At 57.1% G+C, this 20,223-nt stretch overlaps 5 protein-coding genes across 5 annotated transcripts; 3 read left to right on the top strand and 2 right to left on the bottom strand.

Moving 5' to 3' along the window:
- Nucleotides 1-107: 107 nt before the first annotated feature.
- On the top strand, nt 108-2,422 carry K437DRAFT_290430 (UDP-galactose transporter). Its single transcript, XM_013388681.1, has 6 exons — nt 108-817; nt 886-1,524; nt 1,615-1,719; nt 1,794-1,834; nt 1,910-2,137; nt 2,234-2,422. The coding sequence occupies exons 1-6, from the start codon at nt 485-487 to the stop codon at nt 2,397-2,399; spliced, it is 1,512 nt and encodes a 503-aa protein (XP_013244135.1). The 5' UTR covers nt 108-484; the 3' UTR covers nt 2,400-2,422.
- A 579-nt stretch (nt 2,423-3,001) lies between these two features.
- On the top strand, nt 3,002-3,692 carry K437DRAFT_86622 (uncharacterized protein). The gene has a single exon (XM_013388680.1). The coding sequence runs from the start codon at nt 3,282-3,284 to the stop codon at nt 3,654-3,656; it is 375 nt and encodes a 124-aa protein (XP_013244134.1). The 5' UTR covers nt 3,002-3,281; the 3' UTR covers nt 3,657-3,692.
- A 220-nt stretch (nt 3,693-3,912) lies between these two features.
- Nucleotides 3,913-5,102, bottom strand: K437DRAFT_222675 (uncharacterized protein; the record flags this gene model as incomplete). The annotated part of the gene is made up of 2 exons (XM_013388679.1): nt 3,913-4,850; nt 4,916-5,102. 2 exons carry the CDS (start codon nt 5,100-5,102, stop codon nt 3,913-3,915), a joined length of 1,125 nt encoding a protein of 374 aa, XP_013244133.1.
- A 7,871-nt stretch (nt 5,103-12,973) lies between these two features.
- On the bottom strand, nt 12,974-13,662 carry K437DRAFT_86561 (uncharacterized protein). The gene is made up of 2 exons (XM_013388678.1): nt 13,600-13,662; nt 12,974-13,529 (listed from the first exon to the last, which is right to left on the bottom strand). Exons 1-2 carry the CDS (start codon nt 13,615-13,617, stop codon nt 13,209-13,211), a joined length of 339 nt encoding a protein of 112 aa, XP_013244132.1. The 5' UTR covers nt 13,618-13,662; the 3' UTR covers nt 12,974-13,208.
- Nucleotides 13,663-13,674: 12 nt separating this feature from the next.
- On the top strand, nt 13,675-19,430 carry K437DRAFT_273474 (uncharacterized protein). The gene is made up of 3 exons (XM_013388677.1): nt 13,675-14,125; nt 14,214-18,568; nt 18,666-19,430. The coding sequence occupies exons 1-3, from the start codon at nt 13,780-13,782 to the stop codon at nt 19,083-19,085; spliced, it is 5,121 nt and encodes a 1,706-aa protein (XP_013244131.1). The 5' UTR covers nt 13,675-13,779; the 3' UTR covers nt 19,086-19,430.
- Nucleotides 19,431-20,223: the final 793 nt, after the last annotated feature.

Raw genomic sequence — 20,223 nt, 5'->3', positions numbered from 1 at the left:
CCGCGCATGGTAAGCATTGAGCTGGAAAGCCCTATTTTTGGTCTTATTTTCCGGTTTGGAAGGAGACTTGTTTCGAGATTCGGGATATTCTCTGTTGAAACGACAGGGTTCTATGTACGCTGGCCCGGAATTCAAATTCACCTCGAGCCATCATCATGGGCCATCATGAGCCATGTGAACTTCATGACGGATGCGCCACTGAGTTATGCTTGCTATAACCAGCAAGAACGAAATAGTGCGGACCGATTTCATGCTACCGTCGCCAACTCAAGGTCTGTTTCACGCGTGACCGGTAGAAAACTAAACAAAGGACAGGGCAGGGCGCTTATTGGCGTATGCCCACAGTGTTGGTGATTGTCATCAACTGCAATCGCTCTTCCACCGTCGCTTTCGTGTGCCCACGGTTTATCCCACCCAACTGCGGACCAGAAAGCCAGCTGGTATTGGACCCGTAGAACACTCTTGCCAGGAGATTGGAGGAAATATGGCCTCACAAGGTAGATCCTACTTTGCGCCCGAGCCGCGCTCTGCGTCGTCCATCAGCACCACCTACGAACGCGACGACGATGAGGTGCCAGGACTGGAGCATGACAACGATCTGCGTGGCGCAGGGAGCAAGGCTGTGGCAGAGTCTGCGCCATTTCTGCCCAATGGTGCATCGGGAAATGGGGGTCCGACCATTAAGGTCGACTTGGGACGCATCGGAAGCGCTTCTTCGGGTGCGGACGACCCGGCAGGCCGGGCTTCCAAAGGGCAAGGCCTGTCAAGTATTTTGGCCTACTGCATGAGCAGTATCATGATGACGGTTGCGAACAAGGTGCGTGTCCTCTTTCGATGTGAGAACAACGCCTTTACAATTTTTGTTAACACCTCTTCCATCTTCAGTTCATCGTGCTGGACAAAAAATTCAACCTCAACCTCGCCGTGCTGCTCATGCAGTCTCTCATCGGCGTAGCCCTCGTGATAATAGCACGCCGCCTGGGTTGGATTTCACTCCGCGGCCTCAACAGGAAAGACGCAGGACTATGGATGCCGATCAGCGTTCTGCTTGTTTTTGTCATCTACACTGGCAGCAAGGCACTACAGCATCTCAATGTCTCGGTCTACACCATTTTCAAAAATCTGACCATCGTCCTCATCGCGTACGGCGAGAGGATCTGGTTCAAAGGCCGCCTGACGGCCCTCACACTGCTCTCTTTCTTGCTCATGGTCGTTTCCTCAATTATTGCTGCTTGGGCCGATTTGTCGCAGCTGGCTTTCACCAAGGACCTCCCGTACCCGCATCTGAGCGATTCGCATCTCTCCGGCGGCACATGGAACCCCATGACAGGCGAGTTTGTCCCAACTGTCGATGGGCTCAAAGTGGAGCAGGACAGAATCAATCAGGCATCGAAAGATGCTCTGGGGCTCGCGAACAATGACCCGTTGCTCGATTCGGCTGCCACGCCTCTGGGTGGAGCAAGCGCAATGTTAAACAGTGGATATGTTTGGATGGCACTCAATTGTCTCTGCAGCGCCTCATACGTGAGTGCAAGCGAGTATGGCTCTTTTCGCCTTTCAGACGGGATGATTTCGAGAAACCCGAAGCGGCTGACGCCATCGTTCCTTTCATAGGTGCTCCTCATGCGTAAACAGATCAAGATGACGGGATTTAAGGACTGGGACTCGATGTACTACAACAACCTGCTGTCGATCCCAATCTTGCTGCTGCTCTCTCTTGTAAGTTATATCGAGCCCCTATTGTCTCGACAGAGGTGTGGTAAATCTGACGCCTTCTGATGTGACTGCCATAGCTCGTCGAGAAGTGGACGAAGGAGAACTTCGACTCTGCCTTGTGAGTGTCCTGGTGCCACTTTCCTGAGCCTTTCGCCTGAAGTGCATGTACAGATGGAGCTAATGTTTTCCTTAGTCCGCAAGACAAGCGTGCCCAACTCTTTGCCGCTATTGGATTCTCTGGCGCATGCGCCATGCTAATCAGCTGGTCTACGGCATGGTGCATCCGCGTGACATCCTCGACCACGTACAGCATGGTCGGTGCATTGAACAAGCTTCCCCTTGCGCTTAGCGGTATGATTTTCTTCAAGGAGAAAGCCACTGCTGGAAACGGGATCGCCATTGCTGTAGGCTCCTTGGCCGGGTAAGTTCTTGACATTGTCTGCTTTTATCAAATTGGTGTCCTCAATTATTGTTTTTGCTCTGGCATCGTTCCTTGCTGTCATCCTACCCTCTACAGCATTGTCTACGCCTCGGCGAAGATGAAGCAGAGCAGTGATCAGCAGCAAGCCTCTGGAGGCTCTGCGGCTACTGGCTACAGTCGCTTGGGGACTGGGGCCTTGCGTTCGGAAGGCGTCATCCCTATGCATAAGCTTAATGGCGATGGGGACCCGCGCCGTGATTGAAGCAGAGGCTGTTGCGCGCACCTCACGTGATGGGATGCAGCCACTGCGAGCACAAGTGTACGCCTCCGTCAATCACATATCACAGCTGTATTATATTCACTTACGTACCCTGCCATAGATGGTACAAAAGGTATCGTTCGCGCCACTCCCTTGAATGTTCTGCCACGCACCGCTGAGATACTAGCCCTTCGAAATCCATCGTGAGCACACCTGTGAGAAAGAGTTGCGGCATTAGGTTAAGCTACATAGTGTTGAGCTGCAGGGTAATAACCTTGATGACGGCCGAAGTGTCTAGGGCTTTGGGCCAATGGATAAATTGACATAGTAGTTGCAGGCTCGGAATGAGATCGTTTCGGAAATCACCTCAGGTGCGCTGCTCCTTCGCGTCGTACTGCTGGCCGTGGGAGATGCGACGCTCACGTTACTTGCCAGCGTGCAGGCAGCATGACACAGTGAAAGCAGGCACGGCCGATGCAGCCACATATACAGGAGCTCAGGCTGCTACGTCCACATATCACCGACTGCCACGGCCGTAATCGAAAGGTGTGAGGAGGCATCCACGTGGTCGCGAGGTGCTGTAATTCTTCGCCTTTGGCAGCTGCTGGCAGGTGATGGGCGACGACAAATGGCGTTGGGTACGGGTACGGGTACGGCTGCTGATGCGCCTGCGCCTGCGCAAGCTGCTGTGACATGACGAAGAGGTGCACAGGCCGAATTACGACGGCTTCTCATGATATGCGAAGAGGCAACCGGAGGGAGCGATTGATTCTAGTGTTGTTCCAGTGCCGGTATGCTGGAGCTGGACATGCTTCGATTACCAGCTGACGTCTGCAACCGACGTTGCAAGGAAGGAGGAGGGACATTCGCCCACTGGCGACTTGAATGCACGCCGCTGCTGATCAGCTCCCTTCGCGCAGCATGCCGACTTTTTCGAATAAGGGACTCGTCGGTCAATTCCCGACGCTGCTACTGCTCCTTCCTTGCCGCCGCTGTTGCTGCTTTTGTGACGGCGCTAAGTTTCCAGCATGCCTCGCTTTGGCTGCACATTCGCCGGTACTAAAGCAACTGAAGTCAGGCTCTGCGAGGACGATAGAGGAGAGTGTACAAGATGCACCATTTTGGCACAGAGCAAGCCGCAAGCACTCCCAAGGGTACTCATTTCCGCCGGGCCCTTGCGCCAACCCCCCTGATAGCCCGGCATCTCACGTATGCAGATACAGGGTATCCTTTGTAGGTGCAGACATGCAAATAGTCTAGAATGTGTTTGCAATTCTTGATCCCTCAATCTGATCGCCACTCGCTACGTCGTGAGAACGGAAGGCATGTGTCATGCGTCCATGAATGATGCAAGTTTCGATGAGATGATTACAAGCAAGATTTTGCAGGCTGCGCAGATACAATGGGAAGGATACATGGGCTCCATGCGGGTAATACAAAAGCAGACAAAAAGGGAGGATAGAAACCAGTTCTGATCCTGAGAACTGACAGATAGATGTTAAGCTGTGCTGATTGCTCACTGGCGAGGGCTCAGATGGAGTAAAGGGCGACCCTCAGCGATGGCGGCGGCGAGGGCTTGCTGCCGCTCAGCCTTCCTGGCACTCTCCTCGAGGCGCTGCCGTGTGCGTTCATGCATGCTAAAGTCTCCTTCAGCCGGACGTCGCGTGGTGCTGTTCGACATGAGTCCTCGCGTTGCGACTTCCGCCAGCAAGCTGCCCTTCTCGAAAGGGCCGGAAAGCAGATCGGCGTTGAGTAACAATGGCTTGCTGGATGCGTGTAAGGCGGAGATTGGCTCTGCCACGCCCTCACTGCTGACGGAGACGGCTGCACTGCTGAGGGTCTGGTCTGGCCTGGGCGTGGTGGTGGTAACGGCGTGCTTGAGACTGCCGCTTCGTCGAACGCCAGGGTGAGCACTGTCGGCACCGATGAAGGTTTGAGCGACTGTCGCAGCAGTCAGCACGCGGAAGAGCGTCGCGCGCTCCTGGCGCAGGATGTAGGTCCGAGCATTGAGTATGTTCTTGACCCAGTCTCGATGAGCTGCCGGGTCTGACAGACAGAAGAAGTGCAGATAATCTTGGTCTGGCTTTTCGAACATCGTGATCTTATCCTGGCTGCGGATAGCAAACGAATGCGCTTTTGGCCCCTTAAATCGAGGATTCGTGACCAGGTAGACGTCGAAGTTGGACAGGGTGCAGATGTGCTCTTCATCCTTGCCACTGTCCGATTTTGCATGAAACAGCGAGTGATCCCGCAGCTCAAGCCAGCGCTTGCTCCACTTCTTCTTGCGGTCCTGCACATACACGTAGCCAGCCAAGGCGGGGGATCGATCGGGCACCGATCGCAAGCTGACGTATGGCGCCAGCTCAGTCCGTCGCAGAAGAAAGTAGTCATGCGATTGACTTGCGCGATGCTCTGCGACCTCGGACACGAGTTCGTACTCGCGGATTGGGCGTTCTGTGAGCCGCAGCGAGTAACGTGTTCAGCTTGGTGACACAAGTGTACATTCGAGGGTTACTCACCGATGCCAAACTCTGCGCTAACATCAAAGATGACCCATCCTCCAAGGGTGGAGTCATCATTAGCGACAGAGCCGTTGTTCATAGCCTCCAGAACAAGATCGCGTGCGCGAGCATCCGAGCGGACATTGACATTGACATAGCGTTGCTTAGTGATCAAGTAGACCTTGTGCTGGATAAGCGATGTCATCACTATCGTGTCTTGTTTGCTGCCGCCCTGGAACGCAGAAGCAGATGCGACGGGTGACCCAGTGCGTGTGTGGTGAACGGGGCCAGGAGAAGCGCTCGACGCAGCGGCAGTAATGGCAGCCAACGTTTGATGGTGCATGGGAGCCGCGGGGATCGTGGGGGAAACAGGCGTGGGGGCGGCATGTGCAGACTCGGAGAGCAGCGAGTCAGGTGAGCCGATAACTTGTGCCAAGTGACGTGGGACTGGAGGTAGCGGCGGGACAGAAGGGTCGCGTGCGCGAGTGGACGAGCGCGATAAGGTGAGCTCTGCAGCCTTCTTCCCTAGCTCTGAGGGGGCAGTCAGCTTGTGTTGCACTGCCATGCTGTCGCCTTGCCTTGAATTATTTGTGGAAGCATGACGGCGTGACAGAGGCCTTTGACGGGAAAGGGGCTTAAGGGGTACGATGGCAGCCTCAGGCTGGATACTCTCTGAGTGATGAGTAGCTTTTGCATTGGGCTGTCTAGCACTTTGAACGCGGCGTAGCCTGGACGAGAGGTCACTTGGGTCGATGCTACCGTTCGATGCAGCATGGCCTGATATTGAGAGACCCGTCTTGAGGTCTGCCGCTGTCATTGGTTTCTGCCTGACTCGACCCTCTTTTGAATTCTGCGACCTTGTCGCAGTCGAGGAGGTAGTTTGCAGACCACGTCGGGACTGTTCCTTCTGCACTCGATAATTGAGTTTCTCCTGCAATCGATCAGGATTGTCGACGCGCTTGCCCAGCGGAATATCGTCTTCAGATGAGTCCGCTCGCAGCATATTTTGTTGTGACAGAACGGCTCCGCGACGCCCGGCATCCAGCTCATCAACGCCCCCATAGTCGTCTTCCGACTGACTCGAGAAGTCTTCAGATACAGTCTCATCTAGTGCAGGCCTCCCAGTTCCGGGCTGCCGAGGGTCTTCGCCAACATCATTTGCGTGAGCCCCCCCGCGGCAGATCACGTTGGAGCTTTGGTTTCCGCCGCCATCGCTAGAGCCATAATTGTCGGAGCTGTTGTCGCTGTTGTCCTTCCCGTATACCTTGGACCTATGAACCATCTCCTGCGATCCAGAAGCCTGCTGTAGGTTGGGAGCATGCGTGCTCCAGTCAAGATCCGTCCAGCTGCTGGGTGCGAGTGCATCCAACAGACGAGCAAGCGCGATCTCCTGCGCGTCTCCGTTGGCTTGCTCAATTTGTGGATATTCTCTGACGGCCGGTAAAGGTCTGCTGGATAGCTTGGGGGTCGAATCTGACACTGCCGATCCTAGACTCGCGAGCAGGGAAATGCGCTTCTCCGCCTCACTGGCCGCTGTTGCAGTAGATGGGAGGGAGGTGCTGGTTGGTAAAGACCAGGGATTGTGTTGCGGCGCGTCGGGGCACACAGCAAGAGTTCGCGCCGCGGTGGGATTTACAGGTTCCTTCGGTGACATCGAATGCAGTTCCGCTCTCTCGTGGTGATGCTGCTGCTCCTCCTTGCTTTGGAAACTGATTGCTAGAATTCGTGGATGTGCGGGAACGGGTTGACTCCCGGGTGATGATTGCCTTAGGTCCTGCCGCTGATGAACTGCAGACGATGTAGACGCAATCAAAAGAGGAGACAAAGGCTGCGAAACACTGGCGGGGTCCCGTCCCAGAATCGTCAAACTGGACGGGAAGTTGTTTGGGAAGGCAGCGAAGATGGACTTGGCGTCGCTGGCCTTTGTGGACAGAAGCCTGTTTCGCTGAGCAGTTGGACCCCTAAGCGACTTCCACGCGTTGGAGCGCTTAAGGCTCAGACCTCGCTTCAGTGTGCGGCTGTCCCGATCCTCAATCCCACATGTGTCACTCCAGTGATTGGACATCCTATCCGCCTGCTTTGAAGGATCTGCGACGTCACCCGCATCAGCAGCAACAGCATCTTTGACTGATGTAACTACCGGGCCGGATGAGCCGAGCGTACCTGGTGGCAACGGGGTCATGCGTGGTGACAGCGAGGCCAAAGTGTCTACCGCGCGTGTGTCCATTGACACCGGGGTTGGTGTCGACACGGCGGTGCTGGTAATTCTGGAGGCGGGTATCGTCGAAGAGTTCGCATGCGCAGAGTGTTGAGGCAAAGTTTCGTTGTGTAATGCCTTCTCAGGCGACACGCCAGACACTTGCTTTGAACCTTCTGGACTCTTTACCCTCGAAGTACGCTCCTGTTCTGGGGTTTCCAGTCTCCAAGCTTCAGGAAGAGAGTGACGTAGCGAGATGGGTCGAGATGGTGATGCGGACTGAGCGAACTGCTGATGAGGATACACCCAGCGCTGCTTGGGCATAATCGCATCTTCCATCACGCCCTTAACGACTGTTGCACGCACAGCACTGGGGAGCTCCGAGGTTGTGGCTGCAAGGGCCGTGACGTCCTGTTCCGCCGTGAAGGAAAGAAGCGATGCCCATGAGTCACGCTCTCTGCGCTTGTCGAGCTCGTCGGACGAGGAGCCATTGATGAGCTTGCGATGCGCACTTCGGACGCGCGGCTGGACCGATGAGACCGGTGGCGTCGTGTCGGTAGAGTCGGACAGCACATGTGTCTGATCACTCGCGGCCCACGAAATCGCGTCGCTCCAATCACTGTCTTGCGGAAGTGAGCTGTTCAAAGACGGTCGCCTGACCCCGACGGGATCGTCTGGGGCCAGTACAGTGAAAAGCGTCGTGACCTCTGCCTCTGTTTTTGACATCGAATATCGCATCCCCGCTGCAGAAGCGATGTCGTATGTGTATCCGCTGTTAGAGGACATCGAGTTGCGCGCAGATTCGGGCTTATTACTCCGCGCGGTTGCCCCTTCAAGTCGAGCGCATGCATCAGCCATGCCGGCGTGTCTTTGCTGCCTTTCCATCGCCATCAGCTCGTCCTCCGATTTGTCCAAAAAGCGACACCGAGAAAGTTCATAAGCCCTGCTTGCTGCGTCTCCGCTCCAATAACCACTCTCAGTGCGGCTATCCCCTGCACTTGACACCTGGGACAATTGAACTTCTGTCTGCTCTTGGTCAAGGATGGAACGCACAGCCTGTGCGGGCCGCGCTGCGACGCTGCTTGCCTTCCAGGTTTGTCGAGAGGCACCGATGCGTTGCTGGACTTTTGTGAGTATCGAGAAAGCCAGAGAATTGCTCAGGGACGAATGCGATTCGACACTTGCCGGTGGCGTAAAGTATTGCAATTCGCTGTTTGACACACTTGCTTCCAAGGAGCGGCGGGCAAAAGTGCCTGCAACGATGGGTACCGTGACCCCCCTCCATGCTGAAGCATCATCAACATCTTCGACTGCCTCCGCCTCCGCCTCGTCGGCGAGTGGTCTCTCGTGCGCCGGAAAGAAAGTCTCGACGCTCGACATGGGGTCAGAATGTGGGACAGTACTGTGAATGGCGTTGGGCCCAGCCGAGTTCCGAGTTGAGGCACTTATAATGCTCCGACCACCATTCCTTCGCAGGCGCGCGACGCAGGCCGGGGTCACGACCACATGACAAGGCGGCGCCCTGCAGCGATGCGAATTGCTACGTTCGACCGCCTCTGCAAATGTCGCTGTTGATGGTGTCACTTTTGGGGATGAGCGCGCGGGCAGGGAACTGCGCAGTGCTCGCGGCAATGACCTTGGGGAAGTTACCGATGACACCGAGTCGCTCACACTTTCCAGGGCAGGACTCATGCCATGACTCGCAGTAGACATGCTCGATTTCGCCGTGCTGTCAAGAATACCTGCACGAAGGGGTGCATTCGGCAGGCCTTCTTTTTCCTGATCACCTTCGCTCGTGTCGCCCGGTACAATTTCAAGAGATAGGCCCATTGCTGCGAGCAATTGTGTGGTATTGTAAGGTGGCTTCTGTGGCCATGCCTCAGCGCTTAAGGCTGGCGAAGCCACCAAAGATGCGGATGCGCTCGCAGCTGAATTTCGTGCAGTGTCAGAGACGAATGGCAGGGAGGGTGAAGGGGCGGTGCTTGCTTTCATCAGCAAGTTGTCGTTCGTGGAGGCGAAAGGCCCGGCTGGTGGCTTAGGACGGGCCCCCCGATCGTTGGCACGCATTCCGTCTGTTACCTCTGTGCTCGTTGGCTTGGGTGCTACTTGCACCGGAGCTAGCTGCTCGAGAAGGCCAACGCCTTCGTGGTAGCTTTGTATCCCGTCCCTTCGGGCGCTATGCGCATTGTGGATGCTGCTGAATAGCAAGTCTCTCGAAGTTATGCTTGCTCCGCCCTCGCTGCTCCGTCCTGTGACGCTGAGGCTGTGCGAGCTGCTCAAGCTTCTGAGGCTGCCTTGTGTGCTGGCCGAATTGCGATTCGAGTTGTACGGCGGCTTTGGACTAATTGTCTGCGGGGAATTGTATGCAGCCAATGGCTGCGAGCGAGAAGCCCTGACTTTGCGTGAACGCACAAAAGACGACGATGGCAATGGGGTGAACAAGGGCTTTGCTGATGTTCGCGAATCCATCTGGTGTCCCTGGCCACTGTCTCTACATTGAGAACCTTTCGCTTCTGGTGGCCTGCCAGCGTCGGACCTTGCGGATACCCCTCCAGCGCTGACTGAGCTTCTAATCCGCTTGCGTCGCGGACCTGCGAATGTTCTGCGCTCTTCTTCTAACATCGCGTTGCACAAGCTGCCTTTGGAGAGACATTCCATTATGGGACTTGACCTGACCGACGGCACCAACAGCAGCGAGTGAGCTAAAGCAGGTGAGGCTGTATTACGTGCTGAGGGCCGGTCCGACGTCCCAATCGAGTCTGATGTGGATGGGTTCCCAAATGAAGCCCAAATGCTTGGACTATGGCAGAAAAGAGTGGACGAAGAGGGGCCTGGCGCAGAAGCGAGCCGCAGTCGCCTTCGAGTGCCGTCTGCGCTTTTGCGATTCTGCACGATACCCGCGTCGTTAGGGGTCGCTGAGCTTGCAGACGGTGACATGAATAGTTTGCTGGGGATCCACAATGGATTCTCTCGCAATGGCACGAGCGGCGAGCGAGGCTTCGGTGCTATAGACAATGGACTCGCCAGCCCGCTCGACACGGTAACACTGGCTGTTGGGATCGGTGGCGACACTTGGCTTGAACTTCCGCTTCCGTCATTGCTCGAGGAAAATGACGAGGAGGATAGAGACATTGAACCTCTCCCATGATATTGCAGCTCTCGCCGCCGTGAGGAGACGGAAGAGCGTGCAGAGGATGGCGGAAGTGCACCGTGCCCGTTGCTGGACTCCCATTCATCGCCAAGAATAGGTGAACCGATTCCAAAAGTGTTGCGGTGGAGCTTGATCACCTGCTCAAAGCTCAATGGGGACCCTGTTTTGCTTGCGTCCACGCCTACCTGCGCTTGTTTGTCGACTGCGGCCATCGCCATAACCTGGGGGGGGGGGCTTCGACACAGGCTGCAGAACTGCCAGTGAGGCGAGGTGTGCTCTGACGATTCGGATGATCAAAAAAGTGCCGACAGGGGAAAGGTAACAAGGTTAATGACGGCGTGCCTGCTTGCTCCGTTGCGTACCCTATGAGGTTTCGTAAAGTCTTCATTTGGTCAGCTTAAGGGACGTTCGATTCCGCTGTTTCATATCTGTGATCAGCAATGCTCACCATACCAAACCCAAAATTCCGCTCTCCAACAGCTGCGGATGTGATGCAAGCGGGAAAAAGCAGGACGAGGTCGCCAACGGAAACAAAATGCGATGCGAATAAATGAGAGCTGCTGGCGCAACTAGAGGTGGGGGAGGGGAAAGCGAAGCGGTGAAGTGTCAGTATGAGTCGAAGACAGATCGAGACGCGTACTTGGAGAAACGCGAATTCGTACCCATCGGAAGAGGGATCAAGTCGAGCAACGCGATATATCGAGCAGAGAGAGCGATGGTAACTCGCGCAGCGCTTGGACGTCTACCAGTAGGGGCGCTGAGTGAGCTCCTCGTAACCCAGCAGACGACAATGGGGAGCGGGTGGGCCAGCCAGGAAAAAAGCAAGGAAACGCTCCTTAGTCGAAATGAAGGGGTGTAACCAACAATGAGTGGTGATTTGGGTAATCACCGTCCTACTCAGCCCTCGCGGGATGAGGCCAGGGCGTTCATGATGAGGCGATGAGGAAACGGCGGGCGAAGGAGCCACGAGTCGCTGTCGATACGGGTAGAAGAGCCAGCTCCATCGATATGATCATCCAATGGTCATCAGTTGCACGAGGATCATTGTGCATTACTTTGGCGCCCAAAAGGGGGCATGCCTACGAGCCGGTGGATGAGATGATATGTGAATCAAAATGGCGATGAAGCCCTTTGGGATAGCTGGCTGATGTGGGTGTGATTGCGGCTGCGAATATCGCCAATTTGCCATGTTCTTCTAGATGGAGTGCAAGGTACCGCAGTTGACGGTTAACCCGATCACGATCACTGAACAAACCCAAGGTGGACACGGCGCCCTTGGGGGCCAGGTCGTGCTTCGTAATCTTCCAGAACCCAGATTCCGGGCACATCGCGATTTGGCCCGATCGGACATCGGCTTTCGGGTCTCGAAGTTTGTAATTTTGGTGACTTGCTTGCCGGATAGTCTCTTTTGTTTGTAAAGGAAATCCCCCGTGAATCCGCGAAACCTTGTCAGAAATCCTGAAATTTCTGGCCTCTTGCATTAGCGGATCAGCAGGCTTCTCGGCATTAGCACAGAGAAAGTACGTACGTAGTGGAGGACCGAAGAATTCCAGTCTAAAAGTCTATGTAGGTACATAGGTATTCATATGCCTGTGCCCTGTGGAGGATTGCCAATTCCCCGTTTTAATTTAATGAAATATATGTACATCTCGTATTTGATTGGATGGATATTGGGTTCTCTCTGTGACCAACTGGCAGGCTGTGGCCCGTCATCACATACTATTCTTGCTGCCTACAGGCCATGCACTGCTTGTTGTTCTGTGTGCGTTGTCCTGCGATATATCCAAACTGGGGAACCCTAACAGATGACTAATGTGTACATATATATAATATATTTGTACATACCTGCAAACTAGCAACTACAATATAATCTGGTCAGTAGACCCTACTATGTATTCCATGCGAGCACATGTAATCTATCGAGAAGCCTTCAATGGTCTGCTCTCTTGCCACTTTGGCGACGGAGTGACGGGGTGGCTACGTAATCATCAAGTAGAATCCAAAAGAAACTTCAATATATTGACTCCAAATTCCAACTCAACGCTTCCATGTCCAACCAAGTCCCATGATCCATGCTTCTCCCGTCGCCCCAGACCCTGTTAGATTAGTATGCGGTACGAGTACTACTACCACCATGGTAGTTTTCGCTCAGTTTTTGTGCGTATCGTCTTCCGAAGTCAGAGTGTTTTCCTTGTAAGGAGAACGACCAAAGTATCGAGAACGAGAGTTAGGAAAAGCAAATTCGGTTCCGTTTAGACGCAATCCTTCGAGAGCCACCCTGTTTATACGAGTCGCATCTGGCAAGCATTCGAAGGCTACCCGTGCCACGACAGATGGTACATGCCACAGGGGTTGGGACTTGTGGAGAATGTAACTAGTCTTCCTGAAAAGCGAAAAGAGGATGATCCGATTATCTTTACATGAAGGATTCATGAAAATAAGTGACGAGCAGAAACGATGACGATCTCGACTCTGAGGATCTGAATTCAACATCTGGATATTTGCAATGGTGGATTGTAGTCAATATGGACGATGACCTTGCCAGTTGGCATATTTATTTGGAGAACAGCCAGAAGAGCTGGTGGTGAATGCGAATGTCAACTTTCGAAGACGAGCTGTCGGCTTGTGCGCTCGTTTCGCAACCTGCTGAAGCTCTAGCAAGTAGGCGCATATTGGAGACCCTAGCTGGTCGTCCACGTCCCAGAGGTCTTGGCGCCACTCGCGACCGTACAAATACAGCGGCCCACTACCAGCGGAATTCGCAATGCGAATACCCAAGCTGTGCTTGACCCTGCTCCTCCACCGCGACCAGCGGGAATGAAGCAATGCATCTGGAGCTGGACAGCCCTACCCTTCGCCGATGTCTCTCTGAGTATTCCGTATATATTCCGGCAGAGTTTGCGATGGCGACCGCTTTCGCCTTGTCCCCATACCGTGGAGTGTTTCTTACACGAGAGCATCATTCATATGGAGCGCTTGCCGGGGCGAGCGTCGATCTCATGGAAGATTGGATGTGAGCGGGTGTGAATGCACAAAAAAGAGAGAAGGACGATCAATTTGCCTGTGGCTCTGGGCCTAGTGGGCTGCGAGTGCGGGCCAACGGCGGCTTTTGCGCACTGCACTGGCTGCTGCGCGATGAGGCTGCAGTGACATGCTTGCTGGCTTGCGTGCACAAACGAAGGCGTGGGGATGACAAGCCTCTCCCGCACTGCAATCACACGGACAGGTGAGATGGAGGGTGGCTGGGCTGAGCGAGTCAAAGTGGGAAGGAGCGGGTGGTGTGCCTGCCAGCACATGAGCCAGTGTGAATTGCTCTGACTTTGGCTGTGACATCTCTCAACTTGTATTACATACATACATGCATACATACATACATACATGTACTTGGTGGCTGCGTGTCCTTCTGGGGTTCCATCCCTTTTGCTTCTTCGTAGCTCAACGACACCCAGCATCGCTATAACCATCCCATCATCATCATTCACGTCGTCTTCGAGCGTGCAGTGCACAGTAGAGCAGCCGAGAGCACGGCACACCATGGACAGAGATCGAGACAATCTCCTGCCACCACTTCCCCCGCCTCCCCGCGGCAGCGGCAGCAGCACTGCCAACGCACCTGGTCGCTCTGCACTCAGCAGCGGGGGCCCGCCTGGCTCCGCTCTGGGAGGCGGTACAGGCTATAGCGACGCGTTTAGTAGGCACCATCCTTCCATGCATCCATCGCAGCAGCAGCAGCGGCACCAACAAGAAGAGCAGCAACAGCAGCAACAGCAACAGCAACAGCAGCAACAGCAACAGCAACAGCCACCATCCAGGCATGACCCAGGGGGTTACCCATATCACTCGCATTACGACGGTCCAGGCGGAGCAGGGCAAATGTCTCGTGAGTACGCTTCTTTCTTTCTCATCTTCGTTGCTTAATCCTCCTGGCGGATGACAGCATTGCTGAATCGGTGACGAACACGCTGCAGAACCGTCTATCGTGGCTGACAGGCGGCCAGGCTCCTACTCTGGCTCGACGTCACCCGTCCATCGCTCACGCACTCCGCCCTCCGCCTACGGCAGGCCACTGCCTCCTAGCGCAGGTCTCCCGCCTTCCTCGCGGGATCATCATCAGCAGCAGCAGCAAAACGGGGCCGCAGGAGCACCAACCGGCGGTCCACGTGGGCGACAACTGCCTTCCTGGGATCACGCCAATCCAGCCATGTCGGCCCCGCCTAGCTTGGCCCCACGCTCGGCAGGAGGAGGAGGAGCAAGGTCCAGGCCGCCGCATTCACCTACGAACCACGTCGCCCGCGAGCTGCAGCTGGCCGGCAGTCCCGGCAGTGACGTTCGAGCCGCCAGCCAGGGTCCTGGCAGCGAGTTCTTCCCTGGCCCACTGAACAACTCGCGTCTTCCGCCGCAGCCGCCTCTTGCATCTTCCGCTTCAGCCGGCGGGGGGCGCCGGTCGTCCACCCAGTCCCGCAGCGTCAGCGAGACGTACGGACCTGGCCCCCTCGGCGACATGCAGGATCAATGGCAGCGCAGCGCCACGGTCGGGCCGGGCTCACATCCCGTCTCCGTCTCGGCGCAGAGTCAGCCGCCCGGCCTGTCCTCTGTCTCGATCAGCTCGTCCTCTGTTGGCGGCGGAGGCAGGGCAAGCGTCCATCACCGCCATTCGGCCTCGAGCCTCGCCGCATCATCGTCGTCGTCGGCGTCAGGCCCTCACTACCACCACCTCCACCATCACCACCCTCACTCCCACCACTCTTCTATTGCTGCATCGCACCATCATCATCACCTTTCCGCGCCCTCTACGGCGTCCGGCCCACCACCGGGCCCAAGCTCACCGCCGAGTCATGCACCGTTCCGTTCGCCCGATCTGCCGAGGCGCGTCATGTCTGACAGCTACGCTGCCGGTCCGCCACCACCACCAGGCGCAGGCGGTGAGCCTGCGGGCTCGCGCAACGACCCGATGAGCATGAGCTCGATCCTTAGCGGGTCTAGTGGTGCCGGCGTGCGTAGCGACGCGCCGAGATATGGCGCAGGAGACGAGCGCAGGATCCAAGGTGAACGGGAGCGCGAGCGCGAAAGGTCCGCGCGGGCCGGCGGCTCGCCTCCTTCCAATGCCACGTCCGGAGGGCCTTTGCCGGTACCATCCGTCGCCGGCATCGCGACCAACAGTAACAACAACAGCAGCAGCAACAACAACAACACCAACGCCACCACCACCAACAACAACAACAACCATAACAACAGCGACAGCAGCAACAATAACAACAACCACAGCAGCAGCAGCAGCAAAAGCAAAAACTCGGCATCGTCCGGGACGCAGCTGTCCATCTCCGTTGCGGCCAACTTGGCTCGGCGCAAGTGGAGCGGTCCTATCGCCGAGGAGGCCGAGCGGCAGGCGGCCGCATGGCGTGCACAGGAACAAACGCGCTGGGGTGTTGCGGGTGGGCACTCGCGCGTGCGCAGCGGCGGCAGCGCCGTCGGCGTTGAGCCGGCGCTCGCCAGCGCCGCCGTCGCCGCCGCGAACAACTTTGGCATCGTGCCGCCTGCTTCAGCGCGCAGCAAGACCGCCGCGCTTCATGGCAACAGCACTAGCCAGAGCCCGCTCGCTGGCGGCCAGGCGCCGCTCCCTCCGTCAGCCGCCGCTGGATCTGTCGCAACGGCGGGGGCACAGCCGCCGCCGCAGCCAGCAGCGGAGAAGAAGCGCAAGAGAGAGTCGCCAGCGTCGCAGTCCGCCGCTGCTCCTAGCCCTCATGCAAGAGGAGGTGCTGGCATCGCTGTGGGCAACCAGCAGCGCGCTGGCGTATCCGCGTCATCGCGCGACATTTCGCCTGCTCCACGCTCGCGAGTGGCTCAGCAACAACAACAACAACCACATGTACAGGGGGGGCAAGTGCAGGGACAGGGGCAAGGGCAGCAGCGATTCTCGCCGCATGGAGCGCCTAGCCAACTGCCCCCGCATCACCCATCTCATGCACATCGGCACCATCAGCAGCACCCTCCCCCGCCGCCGTCGCACAGCTCGATGCCACCACCAGGGTACGGGTACCCGTACGCGCCTGGCGGAAATCCGTATGACGGCCCGCCACCACCGCCGACAGCCACTCCCGGGCCGTATGGAGGCGCTCCGCACCACCACCACCAGGCTAAGGACGAATACTACGCTTCTGGGCCGATGCAGATGCAGCATCAGCACGGGCTTGCCCACGCACACGCGCATCCCCACCAACAGCACTCGCATCAGCTCCAGCATCAGCACCAGTATCAGCACCAGCACCAGCATCAGCATCAGCACCAACATCAACTGCCGCACTCGCACCAGCACCCGCATGCTCACCCGCACCACCCCCATGCGCACTCTCATCACAACATGCACGTTCTCTCACATGGCTGTCCACCTCCACAGCTGCCACCGCACGAGATGGGCATGTATGTCGCTTCGCCGTACGACGCGCACATGTCTGCCCGGTCTCTGCCGCCCGAGGGCTCCACGCCCACCGCTGGCGCTGGCGCTGTGGGCCCCTCGCCACCGTCGTCGCTGCCTCTGCAGGTGCAGGCTTCTCACCACGCTCACGTGCAGGGTCAGGGCCAGTCAAAGCAGGCGCTAGGACCTGCTGCGAGCGCATCAGCTGCTCCGGCGCCTCCACCACGAAGTAGGACAACCAGGCCGGAGAAGCGCGCGCGCACGGAGCTTGTCGAGCATAACCCGCTGCCGCCGGCCTCGTCCGACGTCGCACGTGCCGGCCCACCTCCAACGGCAACGACGACGACGATCCCCATCGACGCCGCTGCGCCGCCGTCCTACGGCGCTCACGGCGTACCGCTACCGCCCAGTGCCGCTGGTCCCATCTCGTCTGCGCAGTCTATCGATGCAGTTGGCGCCGCAGTTGGGGCAGCCTACTATGGCCAGAACGCTAGTGCCATGGGCGCTGCAACGCCGCAGCCGCATTCCACGCTGGCCGCGACGAGCATGGCAGGTGTCGTCCATCCAGCGCATGGTCTTGCGCCGTCCACTGCTGTCGTTCCGGGCTCAGGTGCAAGTGCCATCGCAGGCGTGCCTGACCTGCCGGTCCCGGCACCGCGCGACCTAAACGCAGGCCCGCGTGTCGACAGTGAGCCGGTCTGGGAGCACCTGGAGAGATGCGAGAAGCTCGAGGCAGATCGGAGACGCAACGAGGCGCTCAGGACCAAGGCACGCGTCGAAGCGGAAGCGGAAGCCAAGGCTGGGAAAGCTCCAAAGCCTGACAACGCCGGAGAGGACAACGAGGCTGCCGCCACCGACAGCGCTGCAAAGCAGACGTGTACAAACGTGCTGGATGAGATCATCAATGGTACCACTACGCCAGGGCTCGGTCTCGGTCGCGGCAGGCCTGTCAGCCATCTCGGCACGTGGATCTATGATCCGCTCGTGGACCCTCTTATACCAGGCGAGCTGCTCGCTACCAATGTCGGCGGGACGATGGAGGTCCGCATCAGCGGCGAGCGACTCGGGCCCGGGCCGTCGATTGAGGAGATGCAGCGCGAGTACGACACGAGCAATATCACGGCACCGCGCTCGGTGCCTTCTCAGACCGTCGGCCGATGGCGTTTGGGCTGGCGCGGTCGCGAGCATGCACGCATGACGAGGGAGATGTGCGCGGCCATGTCGGCTAGTGACCCTGCCTCCGCGAGCATCGCAGGCCATCGCTCCAGGCTCAGCAATGTGACACGCATCAGCAGCAGTAGCAGCAATACGACGAGCCTGTCCAAGGAAGCTGGAGATTGCCACTCGCAGAAGGAACGCAGCGTGAAGCGCATCTCAGCCTCCGAAGCTGCGTGGGCTTTCCGCGATATGACGCCGCTAGCGAAGCGCAAGCTGTGGGGGACGGACGTCTACACGGACGACTCGGACGTACTGGCCATGTGCGTGCACGCCGGCTGGGTCGAACTGCCTGCCTTCCCAACCGGCGAGGTGGCCGAGTGGTTGCCTTCTGGCCTGGCAATGAAGCAGTGGAAGAAGATGGTTGACCCGGAGCAAGGCCCGGACACGTCTGCGGGGGTGAAGGCGCAGCCTATCAACGGCAACAGTGGAACCGGTCACGCTCAAGACGGCGATACGGAGATGCAGGACGCTACCGCCGCAGAGACCGATGTGAAACGACGTGAAGGTGCTGCCACAGGCGGAGATGTGATCGTCGAGGCGCCGTTGCGCCCGTGTGATCTGTCTGTTGTCCTGCGCATTGCGCCGCGTCTCATCGCGTACAAGGGCTGCCACAGGGCCGGCATCAAGAGTCGCAGTTGGGGCAACACGCACGACGGAGTCAGTCTGGTCGTCGAGAGTGTCGAGCTCAGGGAGGTGAGTGACTCGCGAGAAGTGCAGATGGATCACCCACCCGCGTCTCTACTGCAGTGTTTGGGTTTTTACTGACAAGTTATCCATTTCTTTCTCGTAGCCTGGATATGCATTTGCAGGGGGGCGCGCCGCGCTCAAGCAGCGGATCAACCAGATGGCATTACTCCACCTGTTGGCCAATACAGCCGCTGAGCGACCTAAGGTCTCTGGAAGCGGTGGAGAGCAGCAAAGACCAGATGAGGCCGCTAAAGGAGGTAGGCTGTGCGAGCTAGCCAGCGGCTCTCAGCAGATGCTTGTCAGCCTCAAGGAGATCGGTAACCGCGTCGCTGCTGCGTCCACAATCAGCAGCCCTGAGGCCAACACGAACGAAAGAGGAGGCAACACAGCTGACAAGGAGAAGGAAAAGACTGTGGAAACGGTCAAGGAGAAGGAAGGCAGCAAGCCGAAGGCGTCCAAGCTCCGAATGCTGTGGAGATGGCACGTGCCAACTGCTGCTGCAGCGGCGCCTGCCACCGCGTGAGATCGTGAGAGAGCAGTGTCCGCCGTGTCATGTAAAATCATGTGATCAACGACCGAAGACGTGGGCCTTGTCCTTACCCGACAACTTACAAGATGTGTGACTATCATTCCGTATGGCGATGGCCGATGAGGCGCTACTCTTATGTGCAGTCAGTGTGGCTTCCATGTTACATACTTTATGTTTCACCGAAAACCAAGTGAACAAAATCATGGGCGATGCGATAACAATAGCGCAAGCGATAACAACCCCGGACTCTCATGCATGGTGGCTGGCGGACGGTGGCCGACATGGACTTGCCGCAAGCGGCTCCGACTCTTGTGAATGTATGGCCTCTGCTCGCGTTGCCCCCCCCGACGTATGTAAGCGTAGCCTTGAGAATTCGTCTCCATATATGATGTCTATGCCTCCAGACTATCCTCTGGTCGACATTGTTGCACCAAATCCACTGGTTGGACAAGAGCGGATGAGCTACCAGCGTCAGCAGGCGGGCGTTCGCTGTTTGATGCTGTAGAAAGCCGATCACAGAACACAGAGCCGCCACTCTCGGATTTCTGTGTAGTCTTTCTCGTGAGGTGGGGCTGATGTCTCGATACTCGAGATTTTGCGTCTTTTTCGCGGGATCTTATCTCCGCGCGTCCCGTGAACCAATGCCGGGCGCGGCGCCTGAGCATCGACGAACGACCCGGCTGCCTTCTCGTTGGCAGCTTCCATCCCGGCCTTCAGTGGAACAACGCGACATGTTGAATGTCGCAGGCTGTCCGCTATGTGGGACGGAATGAATGATTGCTGTCGTCTGTATGTAGCCGCTTGATCCTACCTAGGATTGCAATAGACTTTTGCTCGTGTGTGGTGGTGGAAAGGCGGTTGCTCAGTTGAGAAGGACAGTTGGGTAGGCCACAGAAGATTTTGGGTGATCTGTATCCTGGTAACCAGGGGTTTTAAAAAAATATTTTACTTGCTTGTAATCAAATCTCTCACGCACTGGAGCGCACATTTCCCCGTGCTTCTTTTCTTTTTCCGTTTCTGCAATCAAATCGCCAGATGATTACAGAAACGGCTTTGGCAATCTGCTCTTTCGTCGTCACTCGCACCTATACATGCATATCGCATGTCGCTCAAGTGCACAGTCCAGGACCGC

Source organism: Tilletiaria anomala, assembly GCF_000711695.1.
Source record: "Tilletiaria anomala UBC 951 chromosome Unknown K437scaffold_25, whole genome shotgun sequence".
NCBI lineage: Eukaryota > Fungi > Basidiomycota > Exobasidiomycetes > Georgefischeriales > Tilletiariaceae > Tilletiaria > Tilletiaria anomala.
The sequence above is the reverse complement of the archived record's forward strand: the minus strand, read 5'-3'. Positions and strand labels throughout refer to the sequence as shown.

Bases quoted from the DNA above. Each gene is read 5' to 3' on its own strand.
- K437DRAFT_290430 (XM_013388681.1), top strand. From the start codon at position 485: ATGGCCTCACAAGGTAGATCCTACTTTGCGCCCGAGCCGCGCTCTGCG. The intron at 818-885 runs GTGCGTGTCCTC...TTCCATCTTCAG, and splicing joins TGATGACGGTTGCGAACAAG to TTCATCGTGCTGGACAAAAA. The intron at 1,525-1,614 runs GTGAGTGCAAGC...TTCCTTTCATAG, and splicing joins GTCTCTGCAGCGCCTCATAC to GTGCTCCTCATGCGTAAACA.
- K437DRAFT_86622 (XM_013388680.1), top strand. From the start codon at position 3,282: ATGCACGCCGCTGCTGATCAGCTCCCTTCGCGCAGCATGCCGACTTTT.
- K437DRAFT_273474 (XM_013388677.1), top strand. From the start codon at position 13,780: ATGGACAGAGATCGAGACAATCTCCTGCCACCACTTCCCCCGCCTCCC. The intron at 14,126-14,213 runs GTGAGTACGCTT...AACACGCTGCAG, and splicing joins CGGAGCAGGGCAAATGTCTC to AACCGTCTATCGTGGCTGAC. The intron at 18,569-18,665 runs GTGAGTGACTCG...TCTTTCTCGTAG, and splicing joins AGAGTGTCGAGCTCAGGGAG to CCTGGATATGCATTTGCAGG.